The 26,888-nt window shown below is 41.1% G+C and overlaps 3 protein-coding genes across 3 annotated transcripts; 1 reads left to right on the plus strand and 2 right to left on the minus strand.

Annotated features, from left to right (window-relative positions):
• On the plus strand, nucleotides 1-8,973 carry srpra (SRP receptor subunit alpha). Its single transcript, XM_073482682.1, has 15 exons — nucleotides 1-85; nucleotides 206-343; nucleotides 676-759; nucleotides 880-1,043; nucleotides 1,844-2,004; nucleotides 2,110-2,269; nucleotides 2,580-2,724; nucleotides 2,850-2,986; nucleotides 3,083-3,204; nucleotides 3,309-3,395; nucleotides 4,881-5,053; nucleotides 6,202-6,415; nucleotides 6,644-6,807; nucleotides 7,340-7,438; nucleotides 7,594-8,973. Exons 2-15 carry the CDS (start codon nucleotides 221-223, stop codon nucleotides 7,720-7,722), a joined length of 1,962 nt encoding a protein of 653 aa, XP_073338783.1. The 5' UTR covers nucleotides 1-85; nucleotides 206-220; the 3' UTR covers nucleotides 7,723-8,973.
• Nucleotides 8,974-9,813: 840 nt separating this feature from the next.
• Nucleotides 9,814-18,953, minus strand: fam118b (family with sequence similarity 118 member B). The gene is made up of 8 exons (XM_073482688.1): nucleotides 18,446-18,953; nucleotides 17,806-17,895; nucleotides 17,331-17,583; nucleotides 12,927-13,154; nucleotides 11,336-11,464; nucleotides 10,867-11,164; nucleotides 10,197-10,262; nucleotides 9,814-9,906 (listed from the first exon to the last, which is right to left on the minus strand). Exons 2-8 carry the CDS (start codon nucleotides 17,886-17,888, stop codon nucleotides 9,893-9,895), a joined length of 1,071 nt encoding a protein of 356 aa, XP_073338789.1. The 5' UTR covers nucleotides 17,889-17,895; nucleotides 18,446-18,953; the 3' UTR covers nucleotides 9,814-9,892.
• Nucleotides 18,954-19,694: 741 nt separating this feature from the next.
• Nucleotides 19,695-26,856, minus strand: ilvbl (ilvB (bacterial acetolactate synthase)-like). Its single transcript, XM_073489783.1, has 14 exons — nucleotides 26,438-26,856; nucleotides 25,740-25,941; nucleotides 25,186-25,313; nucleotides 24,814-25,064; nucleotides 24,452-24,551; nucleotides 24,219-24,316; nucleotides 23,925-24,061; nucleotides 23,670-23,804; nucleotides 23,383-23,497; nucleotides 22,934-23,103; nucleotides 22,564-22,634; nucleotides 22,387-22,458; nucleotides 21,790-21,895; nucleotides 19,695-21,641 (listed from the first exon to the last, which is right to left on the minus strand). Exons 1-14 carry the CDS (start codon nucleotides 26,549-26,551, stop codon nucleotides 21,463-21,465), a joined length of 1,878 nt encoding a protein of 625 aa, XP_073345884.1. The 5' UTR covers nucleotides 26,552-26,856; the 3' UTR covers nucleotides 19,695-21,462.
• Nucleotides 26,857-26,888: the final 32 nt, after the last annotated feature.

Below are 26,888 nucleotides of genomic sequence, written 5' to 3' on the forward strand. Positions count from 1 at the left end.
TCTGCATCTGACGTGTCGAAAACAGTTTCACACTGGTGGTGGATTTTACTCGTGGGGGATTTATTATCTATTGACGTATTATTTGGTAAGATTTGACATTTTTACCAATATCTCCTAGCAGATTAAATGTTTACAGGGCCAACCGTTCATCGCAGGTCTCCCGTCTCACTCTTTTTTTCCCTCCGTGTGTGTGTTTTAAATCCAGATACGTGGTGGCAAGATGCTAGATTTCTTCACCATCTTCAGCAAAGGGGGGATAGTGTTGTGGTGCTTTCAGGGAGCCGGTGTCACTGAATCCTTCACTGGGCCTGTCAACGCACTGATCCGCTCCGTGATCCTTCAGGTGGGATAATAATGACACGTCAAAACTCCGTGGCAGCTGTGTGTCTAATTCTCTGCGTGGCTCGGACAGCTAGCTAACTGATGCTAACGCTAGTAGGTAGCAAACGTTAGCTTCTTGCGTAACGTTAGTGTACACAACAAGCGACTTTTGAGGTGTGAATGGCCTATTAATCACAGTATTACGTATTATAAGCTGAATTTTGATGTAGTTTGTTCTACAGAGACTTCTTTCACGTTGTTAGGGACACACTGAAGGCTAGCTGTAGCAGCAGCGACATGTGAGCTGTGTGTGTAGCTCTTGTTGACATGTCAACGCTGTTTGTGATGTTACAGGAGCGAAGTGGGAACAACTCATACACTCATGAGGCCCTGAGTCTTAAATACAAGCTCGACAATGAGTTTGAGCTGATTTTTGTGGTAAGTCTTCGAACTGCACACTAAATCCATTACACTCAAACACAGTTGAGATTTACACTGCAAACCTGCGATTCATTCATGTCGAAGATCACCTTTATCTCGGGCCTTTTCTCTGTCCAGGTGGGTTTTCAAAAGATCCTGACGCTGACGTATGTGGACAAGTTCATAGATGACGTCCAGCTGCATTTTAGGGATCGTTATAAGAACGAGCTGGAGCAGAAGGGGGCTCTGAAGCATCTCAACTTCACCTATGCATTTGAGGATGTCTTCAAGATGCTGCTCAGGTAAAGATGGTTTTATTCATAGAGGGGATTTAGAGAGAATTAAGAACTGCAGCTCAACTGGTGTCATAATAAACAGGGCTGCAACTAACAGTATTGTCACTGATAGTTTTCTTAAGTAATCGATTAGTTGTTTGGTTTATAAAATTATGAAAAATGTTGATCAGCGGTTCCCAAAGGCCAAGATGATGTCCTCAAATGTCTTGTTTTGTCCACAACCCAAAGATATTCAGTGTTGGCAAAGAAATTGAAACTCAGAATTTTAATATTTACAATATTAACGAGGCAATAATACAAACTCAGAAATATTTATTTTTCCCATCACTGAATAAACAAGCTGTTCTCAGAGGAGAGTAATGGTCCTCAGAACACTGTTTGAAGCTAGAAAGGTGGCAGGGTCCGCCACATATAAACAAAGTAAAACGGTATGAAACTGTGTTGTCCTTTAAGGTCAGTTTGTTTCTTCTGTTTATTTATTTATGAAAACGAAGAGAGTTTGTTTAATTAGTTTGTTTAGGCATAAAAAAAAGTCAGTCACTGAAGATCTTTCTCTTCTGGTTAAAATGACTTCCCCAAAACTACACAGTGCCTTTAAGCAATTACCAAAATAGTTGCTGATTAATTGTATGAGTTGACAACTAATGGATAAGTCGTTGCAGCTCTGATCGTAAATATGAATAAGAATTAGACCAATGAAGTTGTGAGGACCAAAACTATATTTCATCAACATCTAAAGATGCTTCATTAAACAAAATAGGTTTTTGTCCTGCCCATGCTGACACATATCAAATGTTGACCCCAAGAGAGGCGGAGGACAGCAGCAAAGCTCGGAGCCCCGCCCCCATGCGGACCTTTAAGGAGTCCGAGAAATCCCAAAAAACTGTGAAGTCGATGATTGAGGTGAAGGGTGGGGACAAAGGCAAGGAACCGGGTGGCAAGAAGAATAAAAATACCAAAAAGGAGGGTAAGTGCTGTTGGAGGAGGTGGTTCTAAAATAGCTCATTCTAAATTGCTGGTTTAAATTATTGTAACAAATCCTGACTTTATTTGATATTCCAATCTTTTCCAGCTCCTGCAGCTGAGCCTGCCAAAGTGGATCAAGGCAAGAACTCATCCTCTGGGCAGAAGATGGTCGAGAATGGTAATGAGGGCTTGACTGCTGACGAGATCATGCAGAACAGGGAGAAATTATTTCGCAAGCGCAAGGTGGTGCCTGTTGAAAAACCCAGGTAAGAGAAAATACAATCATGTATGTCAAATAAGATATAGCTGAAATACATGCTATTCATACAGGCATATTTTGATTCACTTAGTTGTCTCACCAGCAGCAGTTTAGAGATAGCATGCACAGAGCGATCTGTATGTTGTTGACATGCACCCTCTAGTATCTGCATCCATTTCAGCAATATGCACAGTTTTGATCCCCAAGTTGCCTGTCATCACTTTTTTTTTTAGATAAGCCAAGAGGTTTTGTCAGTTAAAGATTTAATTTCTTAATTTTGATTTCTTAATTCTGATATTCTGTCATCCTTCTCACAGTAAGTCCCCAAAGCCTCAGAAGCCCAAGAAGAAACAAATGCGTGTTTGGCACATGGGTGGTAGCAGCATCAAGGACCTGGACCATAGCTACAAGAATGGAAATTCAAATGGTGATGAACAGAACCTGGAAGCACAGATTGACCCAGTAAGTACCCCTTCACCTTCGCTCCACCCCTGTATGTTTCTAGTTAGAGCGTCTGTGTCAGTCACATTCATAATGTTCACAAAAGAAGTCTGTTGCCAAGTTCTCCTGTCCTGGATGTGTTTCAGGGGATGCAGCTGAGCTCCATGAAGGGTGACCTGCTGTCTGTGGACTGTGAGTCCAGTGAGGATGAGGAGATGGAAGAGGAGGAGGAGGAGGAGGAGGCAGAGGAGAGAGTGGTTGTCGGTCATACAAGCAAGACAAGGTAAGAGAGTGTGAATTAGATTTTTGAGGGTATGCTGTTCTATATGTTTTCTGCTATTTTTTTCACTGTCAACAACATTTGTTTTGTCGATTTCAGCTCCAAAAAAGGTGGCGGTATTGGGGGCATGTTTGGGATGCTGAAGGGCCTGGTGGGGTCCAAGAGCCTGACCCGGTCGGACATGGAGTCTGTACTGGATAAGATGAGGGACCACCTCATCGGTATGATATCACATCTCACTCCCAGTCACCCTCTTGATTTTCTGCAACATCATGAAGTGCATCATCAAAAGTGAAATTCATCCTTCTCCTTTATGATCCTGTAGCAAAGAATGTAGCAGCCGAGATTGCCTCCCAGCTCTGTGACTCTGTAGCCAAAAAACTGGAGGGCAAAGTCATGGGCACATTCACCAGTAAGTAAACTCTCACACCTATTTAACATACTCACAATAGACTCGATCCTCACCCACTTTCTTTCATTATTTTTGATTTGGTGCAAGGACTCATTACAATGCAGTGTGGATCTTCTCTACCATCACTTGTCCTGTTCTGAGCGGGCCGGTCTACATGCTGGGAAAAAGTAAATGTGATTAGAGTAATACAGTTTCCCCAACATAGTCTGGATGATTACAGCAGTGAGTTGATTAAAGTGGGATCTTCCTCTCAGTTTCTTATACACAGGATGCGAATAATCAGACCAGGATTTTGTATAAGTGCTTAGAAACATTCCACGCATATTAAAGGTAAAGGGGACAAGTGTTGCAAGACCATAGGACTGTTCACACTGCACTTAGCCGTGGTGTAAAGCATTCTTAGAACCTTCTTGACCCAGGCTAAGAAAGCTTTCACACTGGCACAGTCCTGCACATGTCAGATTTTCAAATTTGCAGGGTTATCCCTTGAAAATTCAAGGTTCAGGGTTCATTCAGTTGTGATTTTACGACACAGGGTTGCACAACAAAATGCAAGTTGTAGTCCCTTTATGCTACACAAGAAAAAAAACTTACTGTTTTTGTATGGTTGACTGTTGTAAACATTAATCGAATTATTGCCGATAAATTAAACCGATAATACAAAGCCAAATTGCTTTCGTTGACTTAACAAGTGCAGCATTTACACACAGTATGTGGCGGTATGCACCTTTAAAAGTTGGTTTGCCAATAACACAGAGAAGAAGAAGAACAACAATAGTGTTGTCGCTTTCATGACGGAGAGCTGCTGCACCTCTGTAGAGCCACGCAATCTAAACATGTCGTCACTGGAGTGGGCGTTGTATTTCAAGTTCAGAAGAAAACACAATTGTAACTTGCAATACGTGTTCTGCAAGCGTTCGGAGAGGAGGGAGGAAGTCTATGAGTTTAATACAATAAATCTTATTAGAGCTGTGACTAAGGTAATTATTGCTTATCGGCATCAGCTGAAAAAATCCATATTGTGCATTCCTAGTGCTAAGGGTTTTAACTGTTAGCCCATGGCTGGGGAAAGCCCTAGGTTAGGATTATGCAGTTTGAAAAGGCCCTGTTGTATATCGTACATGCTTCATTGAATTACCCCCCTACTTGTTGTGAGATCTAGCAGTAAAACCTGCCACTGTGTGAAACCTCTAGTAAGCCATCTGTGTCATTTTGCATTTCATAAAACATCAGTTTTCTCAATATCAGCTTATTATTTTCATAATCAGAAGATGTCTCAGTGTCTTGTGGAGGTAATGACTCAAAGGCAGATCTCTGACAGAAGTAAGCAATGGGAAGATCCTCTGTGGTGCCCTCACCCTAGTCTAAAAGCACAATACAATAACTACGATGTATTTGTCATGGTAGGAGACAATTTGTTTCAGTAAGTAGCAGTTTAGCTTGTAAAATAAAACTAACAAAACTTTTGTGTTTGTGCGTTTTTAGCTGTGGCCTCAACTGTAAAGCTGGCCCTGCAAGACTCGCTGGTGCAGATCCTGCAGCCCAAGCGAAGGGTGGATATTCTGAGAGATGTCATGGAGGCGCAGAACCAGCGAAGGCCCTTTGTCATTACTTTCTGCGGAGTCAACGGGGTTGGAAAGTCCACCAATTTGGCCAAGGTGGGTTGTAACCTTGTTAAATGGGTGATGCCTAGAACCACGACTGCACCATTTTTCGGTGAATTCCCCTTCGTTAACCACACCAGAAGCCAGACTCGGGGCTTTACTCTGTGGGTTTGGCCTTGTTTTGTAAGAGTTTGTGGTCATGTATGGTTCTATTATTAGAACATGGGAATTCACACGGGGGCTCCCTGTGTTTCAAATATCTACACTGAGTGCAATATCTGCAGTATCTTCCATATTACATTCAAATTATTTGTTAAACCCATTTTTTAAACATAATTTTTCGTTGATTTAAGCCTGTATAACTGAACCAGCTTTTTTTAGATGGCTCCTTCAGTTTAGCACTTGACCTACATTTTGGTGAAAAGCAGAAATGTACCCAGTGTAACCTCAATCTACTGTAATGTTCCACCCTTGTCTGCTGCTAGCCTTGACAAAAGGTTTGTGCGGGAATTCATTAAAGAGTCCTGATTAAATATGTGAAACTGTGAATATAATCAGTAGATAGAAGTAGCAGTTTAAGCTCAAATGTACTATACAGACATTAATATCGAAATGTTAATTTTCACATTACATCGGGGCAATTATGTTATTCTACTGAAGTATTGAAAATCACCTGTGGAGTGCAGTCAAATGAATTAACTTATTCGCAGCACACATTTTAACTAATAATGTGTAACTAATAACAGTAATGATGGCTCTATGCTGCGGTTCTGCTTTGGGATTGTAGGACGGGTCTGCTGCCATCCTAAAGCGTCAGTTTTTGATGAGCTGGGAATGAGACTCAAAAATCAACTTTTCTTACAAACGGCACCATTAAGTGACATTTGATGCTAAAATGAGTGCTGTTTAAACAAGAAAACAACATTTTTATATATTAACAAACACATTAATTCAACTATTGAAATTAAACTACATTGAATTTTAATGTTAAAATATCTTTTGTGAAAAAAGCCCTCTTAAATATGTAAAAACAACTAACGATATTGAATATTTGCCCAGCTCCCAGTAGTTAGATACCATATCTAGCTTCTTAACTTTTCAAATATTAGTGTTAATTTGTTACATTTCTCCCTCTCATCATGCCCAGATTTTGTCCTTCTCATATTCATTTGTGACACAAACTTCTCTTTGTCTTGGTCCAGATCTCTTTCTGGCTGATAGAGAATGGGTTCTCTGTGCTGATCGCAGCCTGTGACACGTTTCGTGCCGGTGCGGTGGAGCAGCTCCGCACTCATCAGCGCCGCCTGAACTCTCTGCATCCTCCTGAGCAGCATGGAGGACGGCCCGTAGTCCAGCTCTATGAGAAGGGCTACGGGAAGGATGCTGCTGGAATTGCCATGGAGGCCATTGCCTATGGTATGTTGAGTCCTTGTTAACCGATCGGATTCATTATAAATATGAAGTTAGCTTACCAGGAGAATGTAAAACTATGGTCCCTTACCTTATTGATTCCTACTTGCAGTACACCTCTGTTGTAAAGAAGAGGTGTAGAGGTGGTGATAATGTGTATAAGCTATTCATGATTAATATCACCCATGTGGTAAATTTACATGTACATGTACACCTTCTGTCTCATGCCTCCAGCCCGCAACCAGGCCTTTGACGTGGTGCTGGTGGACACTGCTGGGCGTATGCAGGACAACGCCCCCCTAATGACAGCCCTAGCCAAACTTATTGCAGTCAACATGCCTGACCTTGTGCTGTTTGTTGGAGAAGCTCTGGTTGGAAATGAGGCCGTTGATCAGCTGGTAAGACCTCAGACCATGCACTCAGAGGAAATGTAACAGATGACTGATACTGAGAAGAAGGAAGCCGGCGCACATAAAGTTCTATTTTCCAGGAAATCTCTGAATCCTTTCATTCACCACTGAATACTAATGAGAAATTTGCGTCGTTATAATCATACATAATGATGTGATCAGCTGCTAGAACTTGGTACTGACTGCAGCAGAGATCGATGGTCATGGCTTGGTGGTGGATGGTCAGACCTGTACATTACCCTCAGTCTTAACCGCCTTCCAGAGTTCAGCCTTCATTGACATCAACAGTAATGACTTTATAAGAAAATGCCTTGGGATAAACTGTTTCTCTTATTTCTAACTCTCCAGCAGAGGTCAGCGTTGTTCCAGTCATCTGCTGTCTTGTTAAACAGTCATCGTGATCGTTTCTTCTCTTGAACTCTTTGTAAAGACTGAGATGGAAAGATGGTGCTATACATATTAAATCTGTTGTCATCAGTGTCCCCATGAATGACTCAACTTTCTCCTCCTCGTGCCTCAGGTAAAGTTCAACCAGGCTCTGGCAGACCACTCCATGTCTGATAAGCCTCGCCTCATCGATGGGATTGTTCTCACTAAGTTTGACACCATCGACGACAAGGTACGCATTCACTCCTGGCTTTAATCATGTGAAGTGACCTTTACAGGATCTTTTGATTGCAGTTAATGATTTGTCTGTGGCTGTTTTATGACTTATGGATCATTTTCCAACCGGAAAGCTGATGGCACTCATGCGTCATCCTTCCTCCCTCACAGGTGGGTGCTGCCATCTCCATGACCTACATCACAGGCCAGCCCATTGTGTTTGTGGGCACGGGGCAGACCTACAATGACCTGCGCAGCCTCAACGCCCGCGCCGTGGTCAGCGCCCTGATGAAGGCTTAAGTGGCTGCATGTTCCGCTGTTTATTCATCGACGCAACAAAGCCAACAATACCTTTGCCATGCTGCCGTGAGATGTTCCAGCCCTGCTAACCTGCGTATCTCATCCTCCTGTCCTGCCCTCTCTCTAATTTGCATCAAATGAGGAACTCATGTCATGCACAGGACTTTATTCTCCCAGTAAAGGACACGAGTGCACTCTGAAAGACGGATCATTTTGCAACAAAGGCAGAGGGGCCTCCCTTTGCATCATTTCTTATCTTTTTGGGCATACATTCAAAAAGTACCTCAGATCAGCCCGAGTTTTGAAACAATGAAGTCGCATCCAAATGACATTTTAGGATGGACTGAAGCTGTAAATGTCATCGGTTTACTGGTTTAAACAGTAAAGACTTAAAAAAAAAAATCCCCTACCTGGCATTTTGTCAGTCAGTTTTCCCTTCTTCATGTAAATGAGGTCAGGTCATGATGGCTTGCTGAATGTGACATTTCAGCAGCTGCCTGTGCCTGAGGAAAGCTTAGTGACCATAGTGCCTATCTGTCTCCTGTTTTCTTAGTTAACACTTTCACTACATGGGTGGTGTTATCCATCAAGAGTACCGTCGCAGTTCAGGTCAGAAAACCCTCTAGTCTTGAGGAGCAGTCTGAATCTGTATTTCGCATTTATTCATAAAGTGGGCATGAACATCGGCACTTGTCAAATTATGTCGTCGGCCCTTGTCAAAAATTGGGGGGGGGGGATCATGTCACAGTGAAGACCAGGCTCAATCAAAACAGATTTTTTGTACAATGGGGCAGTGCATCAACATCTCCTGGACGCTAACAACTATGGTACACTAGGTCTGGATGGATTGTTTTATAAAAATCATCTCCCAGAGCTCCTTCCCTCCCTAACAGTTAACACATTTTCATTACAAAATGGAGACTTTGATTCCTAAGTTTGTAGTTGATGAAAACCAGAAAAATATTTTGTAAATTAATTTTTTTTAGTTCTTACAGGTTGTCCATCAATTTCAGACTACGCCTTCTGTGTGGTCACTTGTTCTTTTATCCCCTTTTATTTATGTTTCCCCCTCTGATTTACTCTTCATTTGTAAGAAGAAATATAAGTCTTAAATATCTCTAGCCCCCTTTTAATTTGTGGTAGTGCAATATGAGAGAATCAAGAGTTATACAGAAGATTTGAGCTAATTTATGAGAATGTAAAAATTTCTAAATAAAGCTGCTATATGCTACGACAGCCTGTAAAGTGGAACTTGTTCTGTCTTATGTTGCGGTTCCAGTTTGGTCATTATTAGGCATGCAAACACGACAGGACAAATGGGATACCAAAAGCTTTATTTTGAAAATAGTACTCATAAATACTATGTCAGAAAACACATGCAAGTATTAAAAATACAAAAAAGGTTTACAAAGAACATTTTCAGCACAGGAGTGGCCAAAGTGATTGCTACTGGCTGAGCGCCTCTCTGCTATTAAAAACATCTTCTGAGGACAGAATCATAATGTGTTTGCAGACCAAGTAACCATCTACCACTGACAATCATTCCCACCCATCCTCATTCCTGACCCAGTAGTGTGCAAATCAAGTTTTCCTGGTTTCAGGGTTGAGCACAGATAAAATCCTTATGTATCAACACAAGACTGTTTTCAGTTAAGAGCATGTGATGTGCATTATAGCTTGCACCCAGAACTTCTCTTGCAGGGGTAGGCAGGTCAAGCTGCTGCAGTTTGTCTTAGTGCGTATTGGAAATCCAAATCCATACAGTGAATCAATGCAACACAGTCGACCTCTGTCAATGGATTCGGATCGATCATTTTTGTCGAGATAAAGTGAGAACATACCATTCAATCATTTGCAAAACTTTTCAAGTCTTTCTAATGTAGCTTCTCAAAAGTTGAGCAACATTTCAGTACAGTAAAGTGGGACTGTGAGGTTGGGTATTGGTGTTGACAGTTACTTTAAACATCTCCTTTCCCTTTTAAACAAGAACTGATAGAGGAAAATAAAAGACACCTGTAAAATACTGACAACGGCTGTTAGGTCTCCCACGGCCCATAGTGTTCCTGGATTCCTAAATCCATTGAATGAAATCAGACTTGAGTACTACTCAAAGTAGACTGATCTCGTGCTGTGGAGGAAAATGACTGATACTGATCCCGACTTCTGTCTGTCAAGAATGATAGTCTGGGGCAGAAAGAGAAGGAAGGGACATTTGAGAAACAAAGCATCAAGTGAAATGTTGCCACTGACTGCCATGCATGCAATACTGCAAAGTCAGTTACATCTTTGTGTAAAGGAAATACCAGCAGGTCTTTGTGATACTGAAAATCAAGAACAGCCTTGAGTTTTCTATCTATCAGCATGCAGTAGGAAAACAAAGAGTCCTGGACAGTGTTTTATTGTATGATTCTGCAAATGTCTCTTGCCAAGTGGCCACAGCCTGAAGTCAGAGAAGAGAAGCATTCAGTCCTAACCTTGAAGGAGGCTTTTCTGTGTGTTAAAGCCGTTTTGCTGCTCCTCCCCATTTTGTGAAGGGGACCCTGCAGGAAAAGATTTAAAAAAGGAACATTATAAAATGCAGGCTTCCAAAAAAAGAGGCTGGCAGAAAATATAGGACTACGGTCTAGGGATATTGCTAACAACTAATTGTTCTGATGCTTAACAAAACCATTTATGACGTTTAGACACGTCTATTAGTGTCAGAGACAAAAGCATGAAATACTGAGAAAACTGAGCACAATTTAATCTATACAGGTAAACACTGAATGTTTCTTTAGTTTCTTTAACATTGCAAGATATGGCATTTTTGGACATTTTTGTTTCCAACATTTCTCAGGAAATAATGCATGTGTCTGTCTGGACCGTTGGGCCTCGGTGCAGGTATGCGCTCTTTTGAGTGCCATTCTGTTACAGCAATATTATAGTAACGTGTGGCTGTACACACAAATGTACAACTGTATACAGTTAATTTGTCATATGCAAAAGTTAATATTCCTGCATGCTGTTTAATTAACTTATCAGTAATAGTAGTTTAAGATGAAAGATACGATAAGACAAGACAAAATGATGTGTTGAGAAACTTCCATTCAGCTGATGGGACAACAGACACATAAATGAACTGTGATTGACTTTAGTCCTCCTTACCCCAGCCGTTGGTAGACACGTCACGGTTGCAGATCTCATTGGCCAGCCTCTCGAAGTACTCAGGCAGGTCGCCATACTCGTCTCCATAGGAGATGACCTTGATGCCCTTGTCAAGCATGTTGTCACGTAGCTTCTTGAACTCACCCACATCCTCCCGCCGCACAAGCATGAAGTGTTCCAGGTCCGACTTGTGTTTGACCGCCTCCAAGAACAGAGCCTGGAAGGTTGTGTCGTCTACCGTGCGCCCGCAGCCGAGAAACACGAATGATTTGGTCTCGTACAGCTTCTGGATCTCACGCTGTTGAAACCAGTGGTAATGTATCAAAGTGCATGGATGGAGGCAATTTGGTACTACTACCTGCACTTCACTTTAATATAATACCATAACGTGCCATATAATTTACACTTTTAGTAAAGAGTCTTTGCAGAATAAAGTAATTTATCAGAATCATAACCAGTAGTGACTCACCATAACCTCAGTGTTCCTCAGTACATTCTGGTATCCAGCAGGGTGCAGTACAATACCACTGGGGTTGGTGTAAACACCGTGGATATGCAGAACACTTAACCTCCGTTTCTCCTGAGCCCACTCCAACACCTAGACACGCACACACCCACACACAAGCACACACTTAACAGTCCATTGCACTCAATCCTGTTCTGGCTGGGCAGGGAGTAAAATCACTGAACAGCAGTGAGAGGATATTAGCCCTGATGGAGACAAGGTATAAATACCAGAACTGAGAGGCAGAGCGATGGGTCTCTCAGAAAACTCTGACCAGTTCTTTCAAATGTGTGTTCAATTTAAGGAATATTCAAACTAACTTTAAATCAGCTGGGACATAAATTACACAACTGAACAGCTGACATTCTGTGGAGAAACCGGTCCAAAGTTAAACAAACCAGTTTTACTGGTAAAACGCACACACTTCCCCTTCAGCGAAATCTTAGGCCAAAAGCAAATACTGTTCAATCTATAAAATTCGACAGCAGCTGAGTAATGGCTAGAACTTTAACCTTTCTCCACCTGTCAAGAGACAAAAGGCTCTTTCAGGTCAAAGCATTATCTATTTTCCTCCAAAACCAGCAGACAATGAACTACACAAGATAGACAATGTTGTAAGTGCAACTCTGACGGTGAAGTGAGTGAGTTTCCACAAACGCTAAGAGGACAACATACCATTCAGGCCGATTTACCTGAAAACTCCCACTCTGAGACAATCACCAACTCTGGTTTGGTTGAAATAAACCCTTAATCCACCCTGGTAGAAAACAGCATGTAGAGCCAGAATATTTCACATTATTGCACTGAATTAAGGGTTTATTTCAACCAAACCAGGGTTGGTGATTGCTGGAACAGTGGAAAGACAAACTAAGGTAGGTAGTGAGTTTTATTTTGTTTCTTGTCGAGTTTGAATTAAGAATGTTTTACAATGATAAAATTACTGTTTCTGTAAATAGAGTTTGGTGGATTTAGTGGCAAGCGACATAGCGGCTGTTTCTGGATAAACAAGAATTTTACTCCTGAATATAAAGGTCTTTCTCTGTAGGGATCATTACAGTCATCTTGTCATACACTTGGAATAACAATCTCAGGCTGTCGGAGGCAAAACCAAGTAGTATTTATGGACTTTCTATGACAGTTGAAGTGAGGGCTGCCAGTAGTCTTGCTCATGCCCAAAGGCACCCCAGGTGTCTGAGTATTTTAAGACCCTTTGGGCCAACCCATGTCCCAGGGCTCCAGACGCTAAACTGAACTGGTGTTTCCCAACTGTTGGTGGCCCTGGTTGACATTGACCAGACGGATTATGTTGCAGCCATTACAGCCCGTGTCACCACGGAGGTGATCTACTTGGACCAATTCCAACATTTTTTCTACTGCTTATTTACACACCAACATATGTAAACATAGGGCCTAGGTCTAAAAATACTGGAATTCCCCTATAGGACTTGCTTTACTGCATGCTTTAGTGACCTTTGTCTCATCTGAAAAAGCTGACTGAATGCGTTGTGACAGGAAAGAGCAATCAATTCCATAACATAATCTAAGTGCTGTTTACCTTCTTCTCATCTGTCAGGTCCAAAGACTCCAGCTTGGTGCCCTGGTGGGCTGCATAGATCTCCAACAGGTTGTCAAAGTTGGTAGTGAGGACCAGTGCACCACTCTCCATTAACTGTAGTACTGAGCGCAGTAGATGTTTGCCTGCATGCTCCATCTTGCACTCCAAATCGTCAAACACCTCGTACAGACAGTCCTTGAAGAATGTGGATCGCACATTGCCAGTTCTCTGTAAAAATAAATACATAAATGTAAATAAATAAATGACAGGAAATGCTAGGAATAATGATGTGTTGGGTAGTAGAACTGCAAACTACTGTACATGCCAGGAATGATCCAATTGGGATACTTTTCAATTGTTTTGTAGGTCTGAAATGTCAGATTTCAAGTTTAAATATAATTAATACTTTGATAACAAAGTACACTGAATGTACAAGGATAAGATTTGGTGATGTCAGAATAAATACCTTGATGAATGACTATGTTTTAATGTACTTTCTAACAAGTACAATAACGTCAAGACTTCATATAGTGTCATATGGACTTATGTCATCCTACTTATACTTGATGATCAATCGTGAGCCAAGTACCTTTGGATGGTACTGAAAGGTATGATAACAGCCAGAGAGGAGGCGCAGCAAACAACCAGCAGCATGGTGATCTAGTGTGCTAAGAGAAAGTAAATCATGCAAAAAAGGGATCCCTGGGGCACTGATCCCGAGGCTGGTATGTGTCATATTTAAGTTAAGTACATTTGGGCTGTGAAGAACCGTGGCAATGTGAGACAGCTTTTTTACCTAGAGCCCTGCCTTTTCACAACAAACAAAAAAAATGTGCTGACTGTCCTCAAATCTGCTCTGATTAGTTGAGTCTTAACACAAGAACGGTCAAATTGGAGAAAAACTAAATCTGCACTCTTTGTTAACACAGATGAGAATTTACACTGTTTAAAACCTAGAAATGCTATCTAATGCTGTGTGCACCTACTAAAGACTGATTCATAAAATAACCTGTGGCGAAAATGATTAGGAAAGAATAAGAAGTCGTTAGATATAATTTGGCATATTCCTCGTTTGATCAAAACTTGACATTACTCTGAGTTGCCCCATTGGAACTTGACATTTCCAGATTTAGAGGAACTAGCTTCTTTGTCCTGTTTGAACATGAGCAGTGGTAATGCATTAGCCTTAGGGGGGAAGCGTACAAATTAAAATAGCGCAGGTCAGTGTCAAATTATTGCAAGTGTGATTCCAAGTACAATTTCACACAACAAACTTTTTAATCGGATTGAACCTCGGAGTACACAGTTTTACTTATCATACCATGTGACCTGACTTGGTGTGTATCAAGTGTCTTAAAATAAATGTTTCCATTTGAACTGAGATTGAGCGACGGCTTAATTATGTTTTTCATTTTGTGTAGATCATAATACTAGAATACACGTGGTTATATACTATATATACCATGATGCAAATTTGCCAAATTACTATCCTTGAAGAGGAGCTTGGACCCAAACTTTAGTGCTAACCATTCCTATAGTCATGTAGTCCAGGAGTTACATGTGACAGAAGAAGGCATCAACATGTTTTATTTTGTTTTAACATGCTTTCCAACATGACTTCTCTTTGACGCTGCTCTTGACAGAACTTCCAACAGGCATGTTAAGTGCTTCCTACTCTCAAGTGAGACTTCAGGGGTGTGTCAAGTGCGCATTGGTTTTCAAAATATCTGCTCAAGGGAGTTTTTGTTCTGTATCAAAACATCACCCTCTTTGAACCTGTCCACAGCCCCTCAAGTAGCAACTCACATATGACCTGAGTCTGCTAAGAGATTATGGGCTGTGACTACCGGGTCTGAATCTCAACCTTACCTGGCAGAGCCTGTTGTAAAAAAAAAAGAGAAAAGAGCCAGGTGGCTAAGAATAGCAAAGGGTAGAGCAGAGATGCAGTGACCAAGGTGATCCTAGCGCAGGGAAATGCTCCGCTGACTTCCAGAGATTACAGCTCTAATGGGCTAAACAGCAGGAGTCATTTTGACAGGACGAAGCTCATTATCCACATCTAGTGTCTTCAGCACCTATCCTGATCGCCTTGTCCTTGGACTGTCTCAGGACTTATGTAATAAGTGCAAGTAATTCTAAACATCTATCCTGAAATAATAGATTACGTCTCATTAATATATTTTGTACATTTTATGCTAGCTCTGTGGACATGCAAGGAGCACAACATAGAACAGACTGCCTCAAAAGATTGTCATCTTTCACATGTCCATTGCTACTGGAAAATGGCTGTAATACAGTGAAACGAAGATCAGAACGCTTGATCTTCATCCAGGGAAAGTTGTGATTAATTTCACTATGACTGTTTCATTATTCAGCAAGGTGCACAGAGGGATTTAAAAATCTTAGATTATCACCAAAATGACCATCAACAGATTATTAAATGTTCCCACCACTGACCCTGTGGAACACATTGCTTATATTTCTTGCCTGGTTTGAGCAAATAAACTGGTCAGCAAAGTTGTAATTAGCCTTGTTTTTTTCCAAGGTCAAAGGTGTGAGAGGATTTAAAAGAAAAACAGCTTCTTTGAGTTTTAACTTCAGATTACCCTCATTACCGGACACTGCATGCCTGCTATAATCGGGCTGATAAACAATTCCATGGAAAGTGGGTTAAACTCTCACAGCCTACTGTTAGTGGAACTGACAACATAACACCCTCATATTCTTCACGTATTTTTACATATTGTCTCATATCATAACGCTATGATTCTCTCTTGAAGAAATTATTTTTCTTGGGTCAGAGGTCATCAACTCAGGTCTAGTGCTTACATGTGTGCTTAACTGGAACACTGACAATATTGCAGATGAGGTTTTGTTAATTGACTCACTACACATTCACACGCTCTTCTTTAAGTTGCTGCATACTTGCTGTTTGGGTTGTGCTTCAACTCTGTCTGACTGGGAAGTCTGGGTTGGGGGGCTGCTGGTTCATATTATTCTATGCTTGTTTTTTTTCCTCAGCGTGCTACAGCCTGCTGTGTCCGTAGCCAACGGCAGTGGGCTGGTGTCTGCACGACTGTGGATTGAAAAAAAAACCCACGATGGATAAAGCCATAAAAGTGCTGTTTGTTCCCTTTGACAGGCTGAGGGCTGAAACAAAGCGTGTTTTATCAATGTCAAAGGTGCGATGAGACATGACTAACACAGGAGGCAAACGGTATTAAGGCTCCCATCTGTCAGCCCTGCTCCAGACCAGACCGGTCCAAAAGAAAGAGAATTGAGTATATGGAAAGCCAATAATGTCTTTATTAGTTCCATTTTTTGCAATTTCTAACTATCCAGTTAGTTTGCAGCTCAATGGTTGGTTAAAAAAGGAGAATCGGTGTTGTCTCACTCAAAATGTATGACTTTCTCTTAATCACTAGGGAACATTTAAAAATGTTTTGCCTCTGTGGTGATATTGGGCTTGTAAAAGCTTGTCAGATGACACCGCTGAATTCTAAGGATGAGATTGCGTGGAGGTATGAATTGAAATTGTTATGTAATATGATCCATCATGCACCTTTATTTGCAACTACAAATGGGGATGTCACACTACAGAATTGGTGGTTCAAGCCTGACGTCTCATATATGATGCCCAGCTTGTTGTATTTTCATTTCACTTTGGAAAACTTATAATTATCTAAATTTGTATGCATAAGCTATAGCTGACACCAGATGACAAAAACAAAATGAGCACCAGACTAAATAATAGGAATATTTAAAAGCTGCCACTGATCCACTAAACAGCTTTTGGAAGTTCTTTCCAATGTAAGCTGCTGTTTGCTGATAAGTGGCAACTAAGATTGCCCACACTAGCCTATAATCTTGGCTTTGTGCATTACTCCCTAGTACTCACCGATGAAAGCTTAACCTGTATGGACTTTCAAGTTATTCAGTTTCAGTATTTTGGACAAAGAAAACCAGTTCAATGCAGGTTTGTATGTTGTATATGCTGTTAGCCCTGATTAAGGTGGGAAAGGGAGAGTTAAAACACTCAGGGTTCAGCTTCAGGTGTTTGTTTTTTTTCCCGAGGGAGCCCTGAGGAAAGAACTGGTTGTAACTGAGAAAGATAAAACACAGTCTCAGCCTCACATCACCTGACTAAAAACTTGGTCTGTATTGACCAAAATTCATTTCTCAGAAAAAGCCCCACAAACAAGCCTGTTGTCATCAGCTGTGTCTCTTAAAGAGATAAGACTAAGATGCCTTATCTCAATCCATGAAAATGTCCCTGGCTGAGGAAAGGACAGTGAGCTGGCAGTCTGTCTGCCACGTGTTTGTACATGTGTGTTAGGGTGGTGTACAAAGGAAAGGAAAGAAAAGGAAAGGAAAGGAAAGGAAAGGAAGAAGGCTGAGGCTTACCGGGGAAAGTTTCTGAATGAGGTCATGGGCCACATGCACCAAATTCTTATCTTCCTGCATGTGCTTCTGGAAACGCCGACTTTCCTCCTCCTCTAGCAGGTCAAAGTCATTGGCTGCATCGAGCAAGGCCTGGATGAGGCCCTTCCAGGAGCGGAGTGCAGGGACCTGAGGGGCCACTGCAGAGCTTACCCCCGTGCCAATCACAAGGACCAGCTCAGGGGCTCGCTTGGTCTTCAGGCTGGGCAGCAGTTTCCTTTGGGGCAGGCAGAGATTGAGTGACGATGGTTCCAAAGATGATGTTTCCCAAATCCTTTCAACAGCATGAAGGTTAAACAAACTATTTTCAAGCACACTTATGTGCAGTGTGGAACTAAAACCTACCTTTATTTAGGACTGGGCAAAAATGAGGAACTCAAGAAAACAAAGATATTAAATATTCAAAGCTGTACACAAAACTAATTCATGCAGAATGTACCTGGGCTTTTTTGCATTTGAGTCTGCATCCTGAGAGTCAGCTGCAGGTCTCTTCTCTGTTTTCACTGCAACAACGGAGGCCATTCAGCTCCTGTAAGAGAAACATGATCAACCACGTGCTTACACTGATAACTACTTCAGCTAACAATAAGCAACACAATACAACAATTCTCGGTATGAGAGGCTGCTACATGCATATTGACTATCTTTTAACGACCTCATCATCATGTTGGACTCGTGTCATACAGGACACTACAAGTTACATATCAATACAGGTCAGACTTGTCATGTTTAACACTGTGTTTATCATTTTGCAAACAGGAAATCATTTATTGTTTTCAAGCAGACCACACACCCTGTCTGATGATGACATAGGCTGTTAGTCATTACAGAAGTACGACCTACAGTAAGGCTGTTGTTTCAGGAAACTGTAACAGACAAGGTGATGTTAGCTATTTTTGTTGACTAACACAGTCTCTTTGATTGCTAATGTTTCTCACTTTAACATAAAGTCGATGCCCCACCGTGACATTTAGCGTTAGCATTTAACCCAGTCCACGTTTTTAATACCAACATTCAGTTCTGGAGACACAACTACCAGTAACATTTCACACAACAGACACACCTTTACCATTACTCACCTTGATATCGGTAAGTTAATGCCCAGTGTTTATTCCTGTTCAGGTGGTAATCCTTTTGATTCGAAGTCAGCCAAAGTCGTCTCTGTATTTACTTCAGTCACGTTAAATAACTCGGAAATTGACTTGAGTTCGGTGCGTTTAGCTTGATTACGGAGTAATGCTAACCTGATAATAACTTTACGTCAACAGCCAGCTGGTACTGTGCCACCAGAGCATACGGGACGAACAAAGCCCGACTGACGTTAACTAACAACTAGCGTTAAGCTAACGCAAGTTTGATATCTGCTTTGAGCTAGGTTAGCTATCTCCGAGGTTGTTAAAAGCACAAACCTACCTGTATTTTACTTGTCATTCTGAGGGTAGAGTAATTAAAGTGATGTATCTGTTGTTAACTAATTTACTTAGCTAAAAAAAAAATCCCCCTGTACCGTTATACACCAGCAATGCTGTCGACTCTCCCGGCTTCACCTCCACACATCGCCTGTCTCTGTGTAAGTTTTACTGAGCTGTTGAAGTCACCGCCTGTGGTGATGTGCGCCCGACCTCATGATGCCTTCAGGTGCTGTACGAATAACTGCCCATTAACCTTACTGTCCCGCGTGGAAAATGTGTCAGTAAGGCAGCAAACGACAACACAGACACCACATATTAGACTCAACCATGAGTAAAACTGTATGATAAGACAGCAGCGCCGTGTAATAATCTGAATTTTCGTGCCATTTTCTCGTCATGATCAAGCTTGTTTCAGGACAATAACGTAACGTCCCCCCTGACATCCGAATATTAAACGTAATATGGTTTATAAATTAGGCTACTGTAGTATTCAGTATAATTGATATGCATATATTATTGCAAACAACAACAAAGCATTTATTAACAATTCAAAGCTAGGAAGTGGGAAATTTACAAGGAGCACTTGAAGGCAGCAAAAGCTAGAGTCTGTCTGACTTGGTGACGTCGATCAGAGAGGCTAAACATCAACAACCTGAAGGACTGTAAACTGCACACACAGCTGTTGCTCGTTGCATATGCAATGCACGTTATGCACTATAACATTAATGCAACGATTGCAGCCTTTTGTGTAGAGCCGCACTTTTCACTTTATAATGGAGCTTCATTTGGATATCTGTATGCAAATATGCAATATTAGATTAGAAATCAACCAGTAAGTCTTGATGTCCAAGGCCTCATAATTATACAATATGAATAACAAAAACAATAAAGACATTCAGAAACTTTCAGCAAGGCCTTGTTCACGCTCACTTTGCTTCTTTATTTAAATGCCAGAGCCTCCATAATTGAGAATAATACCATACTTTGATTTCACTTGATCAATCACTCAAATCACTGTTGTAGTCATGTTGGCTTTTATGGATACACACAACAGCAGATGTTTTCCCAGATGGCCTGTTTTCTCCCAATACATGTGGTTTTTCCTCATAACTTATGCTAAACAGGAACACGTCAGCATAGACTGCCTCAGGAAATCTACCACTAGCCTCTGCCATCTCCTGTTCAAAATGAAAACTGCATTTTGGAAATTTAAATTCTCAAGTGTTTTCTCTGATGTAAACCAGTGTATGTTTTGTTAATTGTACCAACAATAATTACATACAAATGTGCTAATGCTCATGTCAAGTTGATTACATACTGTAACTGCAGAATCAGGGATATAGAAATTAGTTCTGATTAGATTGCGTGGTCGCAGTCATTGAATTGTTACAAAAAATAACTAGGTGCTTGAATCTGTAAAATCAAACAAAAGCCTACAACACAGTTTGTGCTTTGATCTTTCAGAAGCACACATTACTTGTTTTTTTGGGTTTTTTTTTTTCAATTTATTTGAGAATCTGTCCAAATTAACATTTCATGATCAAAAGGGCGACATACCTCCCCCAAATTACCAAATAAAACATCAATATATATTGGAGTGAGATGATCCACACATGTGTTCACCTGGTGAGTAAATAAGTTAGAATTATAGTGCAATACATATTGTGTATAGGCATATATTAAATGATAGCCCACATCAATGCATACAGGTTAGTATTAAATATCATTTAAATACATAACTGAATCAGCAGACACATTTTCAATATATACATACCAATGTATTCCAAGACACAATCAAACATTGAAAGGCATACCGTTTGTCAATCTTCAACATTCAAAAAAAAAAAAATCTATTCAACATATTTTTATCCCAAATAATCAACTGATTAGGAACATTACAGCTGTAAGATTTCACGTATCCTCATAATAAAAAGGCTCCATTTGATAACAGGAGAAAAAGGCATACTGGTCACATTTCATAACTTAAACCAATGCACTCTCTCACAAACAATTTCAGTCACTGGTTTATATTTGCAAGAAATATCTAAAGTTACAATAGGCTGCTTGGAGTTCAAAAATCTGAACCCAAGCTCCTTAAGAGGTAAAATCCCTAAGCAAAAGCAAGTTTTCTTACTTTTCATTGTTTCCCTTCTTAAAATGCAGCAATTAGCTGAGATAGCACAACATGAACCTGAAAGTAGCATGAAGCACAACTAAAGCTTTAGTTTATCGGCTGGCAGATCTGGAGCTATTGTATTTTTACTTAAGTAGAACTTAATAGTTAATAACCAAAATAAATGTATGATAACAAATTAGGTAGGTATACGTTGTAATCATTGTTATAAATGCTGGTTTATGAACAGTCACCCTTTGATAATGAAATATCAGTCATGACTCTGCAGATGTGTTACTGGTATGATTCTTGACTCACCTGATGAGGAAAGTAAGCGATATTGCAACTGACTGCTCATAAACTCTTAAAGAAGATCTGCATACTTTAAAGTCATTTCCTCTCAACAAAGTGAAATATGGCTTTAAGGGCACAAAGGATTAGCATAGGTCTGGTCAGTGCTGAGTATCCAACAGTATCTTCTTCCTATAACCCTTCATAGAGCCTGACAAGTCTATGAAGAGCCAACGGATAACGGAAGAGGACTGCACTGTTTTAAGAAATCACAGCTGCTCTATACAGAAATAGAGCCCTCTCTAAAGTTGGTCTTCCCTATCAGAACATTGAGAAGTACAGCCTTGCCCTCCTGGTTCTCCCTCTGAGCCTGTTTGACGATGTCGCTTAGCCTGTCCTCGTCCTCACGCCCTACAAGGTAGCCTTTACCACCGTAACCGTCTGCCACTATATGATAATCTGCAAAAAGGAGAAGAAAATATGACAGTTGGTATCTGCCCAGTCATCACACATAAACATACATTGATTTTGTTCACAGTATGGGTTATAATCTGTCCATATTGAAGCTATCACAGCAGCTAAACAACATCCTGTGCAGAAAATGTACCTGTAAATGCAAGGCCGCACGCCACGTTGCTGCCGAGTATGGGAACCTGCTCTCTGGATATCTGACTCCAGCATGCATCATTTCCCACCAGAGCTATAACTGGTGTCTAGGAACAAACAGGATAAAATGAGGATTATCAGAAGAAGACAAAGAGAAAACATACGTGCAAAGAGAATACTTTTAGTGATTTTTTGATTGCAGAAAAGTCTTTAACAGTGTGTCAATCAAAGTAAATTCAGCGTTACAGCTGTTATACTTCTGTATGTCTAATTAAAATTATAATCATGTAATGTTTCCTATAGATGACATCTGTGGTAGTGATCAATTACACAAAAACTATGATACAAAACTGCTGCCCTTTCCATTATATAGGATGAGGACAACAGTGACTGACTGACTGATATCACACACACACACATATTTTAGCTGATTAAACATCCCCTAAGGGACTGTGTTGGCGTGTGCCAACTGTTCTTTATTGACATCTATGTCACTCTCCTGTTGCACTTGTTCAACCAGAATAACTTATACTAGTATTTTATTACTAGTTTATTATGGATGATTGAAGAGTGCAAATATTGTGATCAGTGATTTTACCTTATGTCTAGTGAATGTGTCATACTCTGCGACACTGTATCCTAAGGAGCCATCACCATAGACTATCCACACCTGAAAAACACACAAAGTAGCATTTAATCCATAAAGAATGAACACTGATCAAAAGACGATCAGATGGATCACTTTTAGAAATGAGGAACTAAATCAATACCGTACTTCAGATTCAGGCCGGCACAGTTTTGCCCCCAGGGCAAATCCTCCTCCAACTCCCAGGGTCCCAAAGGCTCCTAGACATACAAGAAACAGTAACGTTATCTTCACATGACTGCAAAGAAGCATGATTAACCTCAGAATACATTGCTATAAGACAGACTTGTGATTATGTAGGACTTGACTCACAGTGTTTGGTGCACTGCTGTAACCTCTTTATATGGCAACAAAAAGACAACAAATCAACTGACTTGAAATCATTATTTCTTTTCGCTGACATAACACTCTCCTCTCACATTTTAATAATCAAACATCCACTGCTTTAACCACAACAGCTCCTCATAAAATAACTGTTGTTTGGTCTCAGAGATCTAACCTGGATCTAGCCAACGCATAGGTCCTCTTGGTCTCATTATGTAAGCAGCACTTCCAACAAAATCGCCCCCATCGGCAACGATGATGCTGTCCTCTGACATCAGCTCGTCCACACAGTGGAGGACTTTCAAGGGATTTAAGTGGTGGTCGGTCTTCTCATCAGCTTTAGCCCTGGAATAAAAAAACCCTCCAGTTTATGTGATGGATAAATAATTTTGTAGTCAGAGTTGTGGTTGCATTTGCATTAACATTACATGAATTGATGTGTTTGCTTTCTCGTTATTAGAGATCAAACTAATCAGGACCTTTTGTTTTTTTTATAATAATCATGACTAGACTAAGTTAAGAGGAAATTTGTCCTGGTGACACTGATGGTTTTTCAATATACTGTATGCTGACACATAAACACACAGAACAGGGACCAGGGATCATCACCTCGGCTTACTGTACCTGTTTGCATTTTCTTTGGTCAGATCTCCTGCTTTGAGGCTCTGAGGCCATTCCTCTGGACAGCGATGGCCCTTCAGGCCTTTGGAAAGCCGCAATAAGAATGAACCAGCATCACCTAAAATAGACAGATGTTTTTAATGTCACAATGCTGAAACAATATAATACAGACTTTATGGTAAAAAGGATTTTTTTAAATGGCTTTTTCTTCACTAATCACTGAAGATTTACAATGATACATTGTTACTTTAATTGTGATCATGCATCATGATGGCAGCTTGTGAACGTACCCTGGATTGCTACAGTCGGTTTCCAGAACATATCGGAGTTTTTCAGCAGCTGTGTCTTATCTCTGTTCACAGCGATGATCTTACTGCGTCTGTTGAGAACTCTGCCGTAGCTGAGCCGGAAGTCACACACAGTGCCTGCAAACAAAACACCCCGTCTTAACATTTCTTGAGCAGTTCTGGCTAGCCTGTGGCTATACTGGCTACTTTGAAAATACAGTAAATATATAGGATTAAGACTGTTTGTCTGGGTCTGACCTGCTAAGAGCACCAAGTCTGCATCCTTCAGAGCATCTCGTCTGTTCTGTCTGATGTGGATGGGACTGTCTCTACCCAGCATGCCACGGGACATGCCCCCTAGAAAGCAGGGGATGCCCAAGTCCTCCAATGCCTTCCTATAGAGCAGGAAAACATTTTGATCAGATGAGCATCGCCAAGTAAAAATAACCAAACACTTCAATGCTATTCAAATGCTATTAAAATTTCTAGCATTGATAGTGAGCAACCACATAATCAAGAGTGCCAGAGGGGGGCATAACAATTGTCTGTTACCTGATATTATCAACAGGTGTTGGGGGTAGTGTTGCTTGGCTTCCCAGCAGAATAACAGGTTTCTTGGCCCGACTCACCAACTCTATGCACTTTTGCACCTAATTTGTATTGAAGGAAAAAAAAGCAAAACATTTCAAAGTCTGGTTTCTTCATCTTAATATTGTACTGTACTGTAATATACTTAACTAAATAACTGTTACAGCCACAAGTTACATCAAACCTCTACTTCTTACCTGATCGTCTGTGGCTTGTGGGATGTCAACAGGAAGCGGAGACACATCTCTTGTTTCCCAGGCTCCAGCAAATAGGTTCAATAGGTGATTATTGAGGTACCTTACAAGGAATTAGACCATCACCGTCACATGAAAACACTTTATATGCAGAGAGAAAAGTGCCAAAGTTTAAGGTTGTGTAAAATATCTAGCTCAGACTCAAGCCAAAGATGTTTACAAGTTATCTGTTGTAGACTTGTGGACATTCATTTATGTCTAACAATGTTACAAATCTCATATCAGTTCACTTGTTAAGTTGTTGACAGCATGACTTGTATTATAAATACACTAAATAACAAAGTGCAGTCATGCTGGTAACGTACCATGTGACAATTTTTCCCATCAGGCCTTTGGGAGGGTTCTTCACTCCAAACTCTTTGGACACAAGATGGAAGGGATAGAGCGTATCGATGGGGAACTCTATAAAAACAGGACCAGGAGTTCCTGACTGAGCGATGGCCAGGGCTTTCCTGACAGTAGGCACAATCTCCCTGATAGTCCTGATGGAGGCACAAAACTTACACAGCGGCTTGAAGAGAGACATCTGGTCGATGTCTTGCAGCGCTCCTCTGCCCTGTACCAAAAAGACAGTTGGTGGAGAGGTTAGACACCTGAAGATGAAGTATTTTGTTTTGTAATGTTATTCCACCTGCTCATAAATATTATAATGGCATCAGTATTTAAATCGACTCCACCTGAAGTAGTGTACCAGCAGCTCCTCCCATGAGCAGCAATGGAGATTCAGCCATCTGTGCATTCTTCACTGCTGTCACTGTGTTAGTGAGGCCTGGGCCAGCAGTCACTGCTGCTACACCAACAGTGCCTGGTGGGGAGACAATCAAGAACATATCAACCAACTCCAAAGAACACACTTACGACCGACTCAATGAACTATACAAGATACTGACATGGTTGAATCTTAACTTAATACTATACTGGGGCCAATGGATCTTTGAACTGCAAACTCTAAACCTGTTATTTCTATTTATTACCGTGTATTATTTTATCATGTCTTTGTGAAGCACTTTGGGCTGCATTTTTGCATGAAAGGTGCTATATAAATAAAGTTATTATTATACCAGGGCCAATGTCATCCAGCCACGATTAATGCTGTTAGTTGTCAAACAAGTCAAGACGGCGGCACACCCAGTTCCTTTATCCTTCATGCCAGCAGACATGATGTGAGCTCAAACAAGACTGAGGGTCATACATTTTGGCTAATCTATTCTTGCTTTCTTCTTGTCTGCACCTGAGAGTCGTGCCACAGCATCAGCAGCGAAGACGGCAGTGGCCTCGTGTCTGGTGTCCACAATGCGGATGCCCATCTTCTCGCACGCCACCAGGATAGGTGAGATGTGTCCACCCACAAGGGTGAAAACGTACTTGACCCCATGGGCACGAAGCACCTCTGCCACGCTCTCCCCGCCATGCCGTGGGCTCTTGGTCTCAGTCTGAAGGGAGACACAGGACAGAATAAAAGTTAAGTCAGAGAGGAGGATATTCTGATGATTCCTGTTACTTCATGATTTCACAGAATACACAAGGTTGTAAAAAAAGCTCTACCATAGATAACTATCAGTGTGAGGTGAAGGCCCCTCTAAAGGTCACCTGTGACACTATCTCTTCACTCCACAATAACCATATATTGTTCTGGCTTGCTGCAGTGGTGTGCCTGTGGGCTTTGTGCAATCCCACTAATAGCCTGAGTGATGTGATGCCCTTTGTGCTAGAAACCACAAGGCTGGTCAAAGTTTACATGAATGGAGTTCAGCTTACCTGTCACCTGTGGCAGCCTACAGTATACAGGTGATTCTCTCGCACATGGAATGCATTAACTGGGACTGACCTGTGCAATGCTGCCTTTACATAAAACGCATGAGGAGAATGGAAAAGCAAAGCACGGAGGTCATAATAATTAACGTGCAATGTTGAATTGTGACAACCTACCTTGTGAAACAACTGGTAGAGTAAGCCAAGTTTGTAGGCTGCAAACACAAGCCCTCCCACCACAATGCCAGCAGAGCATCCAAGAACGGTGCCAATGGCTCCAAATGACTCCATGTTAAGATGCGGAAGCACACCTTTATTTACAAAAAGTCAACTTAGCGCAACTTGATATGTAAACCTGCCCTTAACTGGTCCAGTTCAGCTCAGCAGCTGAGCTCGGCTAGGCTAAGATACTGTGGAGCTGCTCCTACAACCGCTATACTCCCATTGCTAAAGTCGTTATTTGACTGCACATTCACGGTGAAATTAGCTAATACAAAGTTACTGACGAAATGCTGTGAAGGACATGTAGCAGACTCTTCTGCAACTGACAGGGAGGTCCAGTTTCCGCAATACCTGTGTGCCAACACAGGAACTTCAGCGGATATATTTACAAGTCGAGCTAGCTGGA

The sequence above is a fragment of the Pagrus major genome, chromosome 2, assembly GCF_040436345.1.
Source record: "Pagrus major chromosome 2, Pma_NU_1.0".
Taxonomy (NCBI): Eukaryota; Metazoa; Chordata; class Actinopteri; order Spariformes; family Sparidae; genus Pagrus; species Pagrus major.

Excerpts from the sequence above, each read along its gene's own strand:
- ilvbl (XM_073489783.1), bottom strand. The coding sequence starts at position 26,551 with ATGGAGTCATTTGGAGCCATTGGCACCGTTCTTGGATGCTCTGCTGGC. Across the intron at positions 23,104-23,382 it reads ACCAAAGAAAATGCAAACAG|GGCTAAAGCTGATGAGAAGA; the intron begins GTACAGTAAGCC and ends TTTTTATTCCAG. Across the intron at positions 22,459-22,563 it reads TGTGCCGGCCTGAATCTGAA|GTGTGGATAGTCTATGGTGA; the intron begins GTACGGTATTGA and ends TGTGTTTTTCAG.
- srpra (XM_073482682.1), top strand. The coding sequence starts at position 221 with ATGCTAGATTTCTTCACCATCTTCAGCAAAGGGGGGATAGTGTTGTGG. Across the intron at positions 760-879 it reads AGTTTGAGCTGATTTTTGTG|GTGGGTTTTCAAAAGATCCT; the intron begins GTAAGTCTTCGA and ends TTCTCTGTCCAG. Across the intron at positions 5,054-6,201 it reads AGTCCACCAATTTGGCCAAG|ATCTCTTTCTGGCTGATAGA; the intron begins GTGGGTTGTAAC and ends GTCTTGGTCCAG.
- fam118b (XM_073482688.1), bottom strand. The coding sequence starts at position 17,888 with ATGGCCTCCGTTGTTGCAGTGAAAACAGAGAAGAGACCTGCAGCTGAC. Across the intron at positions 17,584-17,805 it reads TCAAATGCAAAAAAGCCCAG|GAAACTGCTGCCCAGCCTGA; the intron begins GTACATTCTGCA and ends CCTGCCCCAAAG. Across the intron at positions 11,165-11,335 it reads TGAGGAACACTGAGGTTATG|CGTGAGATCCAGAAGCTGTA; the intron begins GTGAGTCACTAC and ends TGGTTTCAACAG.